Here is a 3,278-nt window from a genome sequence, read left to right on the forward strand (position 1 = left end):
CTCTCATTTAGGGGGTACATCTCAGATCTCAACCTAGCCCCCCCAGCCCCCCCACAGCCTTCCACTCTCTCATTTAGGGGGTACACTCAGATCTCTTAACCCTAGCCCCCCACGGCCCCCCACCAGCCTTCCACTCTCTCATTTAGGGGGTACACTCAGATCTCAACCTAGCCCCCACAGCCCCCCAACAGCCTTCCACTCTCTCATTTAGGGGGTACACTCAGATCTCAACCTAGCCCCCCACAGCCCCCAACAGCCTTCCACTCTCTCATTAGGGGGTACACTCAGATCTCTTAAACCCTATCCCCCCCACGCCCCAACAGCCTTCCACTCTCTCATTTAGGGGGTACACTCAGATCTCTTAACCCTAGCCCCCCCACGGCCCCCGACAGCCTTCTACTCTCTCATTTAGGGGGTACACTCAGATCTCTTAACCCTAGCCCCCCACGCCACCCAACAGCCTTCCACTCTCTCATTTAGGGGGTACACTCAGATCTCTTAACCTAGCCCCCCCACGCCCCCAACAGCCTTCCACTCTCTCATTATGGGGTACACTCAGATCTCTTAACCTACCCCCCACGGCCCCGACAGCCTTCCACTCTCTCATTTAGGGGTACACTCAGATCTCTTAACCCTAGCCCCCCACGGCCCCCGACAGCCTTCCACTCTCTCATTTAGGGGACACTCAGACTCTTAAACCTAGCCCCCCCCACGGCCCCCAACAGCCTTCTACTCTCTCATTTGGGGGTACACTCAGTCTCTTAACCTAGCCCCCCCACGGCCCCCGACAGCCTTCTACTCTCTCATTTAGGGGTACACTCAGATCTCTTAAACCTAGCCCCCCCACGGCCCCCGACAGCCTTCCACTCTCTATTTAGGGGGTACACTCAGATCTCTTAACCTAGCCCCCCCACGGCCCCCGACAGCTTCTACTCTCTCATTTAGGGGGTACACTCAGATTCTTAACCTAGCCCCCACGGCCCCGACAGCCTTCCTACCTCTCATTTAGGGGACACTCAGATCTCTTAACCCTAGCCCCCCACGGCCCCCGACAGCCTTCCACTCTCTCATTTAGGGGGTACACTCAGATCTCTTAACCCTACCCCCCCACGCCCCCGACAGCCTTCCACTCTCTCATTTCAAACTGGACCCTTCTTTCCCTCACTGGTTCATGTCTGCTGTGGAGGGGATGTCTATCAGTGTAACACCAGTACTACAGTATTGGGAGGACGCTAGTCTTGTGTAACACCAGTACCTACAGTATGGGAGGGGACGTTCTATCGGTGTAACACCATACGCTACAGATAATGGGAGGGGACGTCTATCGGTGTAACACCAGTACCTACAGTATGGGAGGGGGACGTCTATCTGGTGTAAACACCAGTACCTACAGTATGGAGGGGCGTCTACGTGTAACACATACTACAGTATGGAGGGGGACGTCTATCGGTGTGAACACCAGTACCTACAGTATGGGAGGGGGACGTCTATCGGTGTAACACCAGTACCTACAGTATGGGAGGGGACGTCTATCGGTTGTAACACCAGTACCTACCAGTATGGAGGACGTCTATCAGTGTAACACAAACCTACAGTATAGGAGGGGACATCTATGTGGCTGCCCTGCACACGGAACACGGGACACAGGACACTGAATGCGCCAGGTTTAAATGAAATCACCAGGAGCCTTCATAGAGGAGTTACCGTCGTTATGAGGACTGGCTGCTGATTGTCCTGTCTGGGGTCAGAGATCAGAGAAACTGGACTGGGGAGGAGAGAAGAGGACTGATGATGTGTGTACACTGTTTCAACTGGCAGTTTTTTTTTGTTTTGTTTTTTAATTTATGGGAGAAAACACGCAAAAACAAAAAAAGGACATTTATAATATATATATGATTAGAATTTTGATTGGTATATTTTATTAAACATGTCGACAGGACCCCATCAGTCACAGACACTGGAATGTTGTTTTGGAACATTACCTCTGGAACTACCAGATGACCACACACCCCCCCCTTACCTCTGGTTTAGCTCCGAAGGAGAGAGGGAGGAAGAGTGAGAGGGAGAGAGAGGGGAGAGAGGAGAGAGAGACAGAGAGGAGAGAGAGAGGGACAGAGAGAGAGACAGAGAAGAGACAGAGATAGAGAGAAAAGCGGAGGGAGGTGGGTAGGAGAGTAGGCAGATGTATATTGAGTGGTGACTGAGAGAGTAGGATTGGTAATTAGAAGAGAGTAGAGATATGAATATAGAGTATTGTGTGTATAGAGGAGAGAAGACAGAGGAGACTGTGTGGTGAAGATGGAGAGTTGTTAGAGAATGAGTCTAGCCTCCCCAGCCTGGCCTCACCGGACGGCCTTGTGCTTCCCCCCACAACAGCCGCACCTCTCTCCACAGCGCAGGCAAGCCCGCAGGGGCAGGTAGCAGCACATGCAGGGCACGAACAGGGACAGGACCAGGAGGGCCAGCCAGCGGGCACAGCACAGAGGGTGGGGATGGCCCTCCCCTAAAGAGTCCTCGCAGGAACACGGCTCCCAGAACTCGCCCTCTGAGTCCGACATACAGTGATAAAGCAGGCTCTCTGCGCACCACACACAGGTCCACTGGCGCAGGCAGTGTAGGGCGGGGTCGGGGGCGTCCCGGCAGCGGCCCCGCCCGTTCTCTGATTGGCTGAACACGGAGCGGCAGTAGACGCAGCGCGACGAACACGACGACCCCGCCGGACACGGACTGTCCTCGTCTGGGGAGATGGCCGGGTCACCGTCGGTACCATCCCCGCCTCCCGCTGCTGCCCCTCCTCCTCCTCCACCTCCTCCTCGCTTGCGAGTCCGTGAGCGGGGAGTGGCCAGAGAGGTGTGGATGCAGCAAGGGGAGGGACTTCCCTTCCCGGTCTCTTGGGGCGAGCCGGCGCCCGACGAGCCTCCAGATACAGCATTGGGCATGGAGGCCATGCACGTGGGCGAGGAGGAGGAGGAGAGGCGCTGGGAACCTTTACTGTCCAGAGTGACCGTTACCTCGCAGCCCGCCGTACCCACCCCTGCCACCTCCTTCTCAAAGCGGACCACACACAGCTCTGTGGACTTGTCCTGTATGCTGCCCCCACTGCCCACCACCACCCCCCCAGTTAGACCGCCCACCATGGTCCTCTGCGCCCCGGCACGCCGGTAGTCCTCGTACCCCCGGGAACCCCATAGGTCCTTACAGGGGTCCAGGCTGCGCAGGTCTCCCTCCTCTAGTAGAGAGATGGTGGGGGAGAGGGGGGAGGAGGCTGGGGGGCCCTT

General features: G+C 56.3%; 1 protein-coding gene and 1 long non-coding RNA gene across 2 annotated transcripts; both read right to left on the minus strand.

The window, feature by feature from the left end:
- Positions 1–1,307: 1,307 nt before the first annotated feature.
- Positions 1,308–1,605, minus strand: LOC139027046 (uncharacterized). Its single transcript, XR_011479076.1, has 3 exons — positions 1,590–1,605; positions 1,466–1,551; positions 1,308–1,342 (listed from the first exon to the last, which is right to left on the minus strand). It is a non-coding gene; the product is annotated as an uncharacterized lncRNA (long non-coding RNA).
- Positions 1,606–2,326: 721 nt separating this feature from the next.
- LOC112079127 (sprouty-related, EVH1 domain-containing protein 3-like) lies at positions 2,327–3,275 on the minus strand (the record flags this gene model as incomplete). Its single annotated transcript, XM_024145160.2, has 1 exon — positions 2,327–3,275. A coding segment is annotated over one exon (933 nt), but the record flags the coding sequence as incomplete, so codon positions are not given.
- Between the last annotated feature and the right edge of the window lie 3 nt (positions 3,276–3,278).

Source organism: Salvelinus sp. IW2-2015, unplaced genomic scaffold (genome assembly GCF_002910315.2).
Source record: "Salvelinus sp. IW2-2015 unplaced genomic scaffold, ASM291031v2 Un_scaffold6982, whole genome shotgun sequence".
NCBI classification, from domain to species: Eukaryota; Metazoa; Chordata; class Actinopteri; order Salmoniformes; family Salmonidae; genus Salvelinus; species Salvelinus sp. IW2-2015.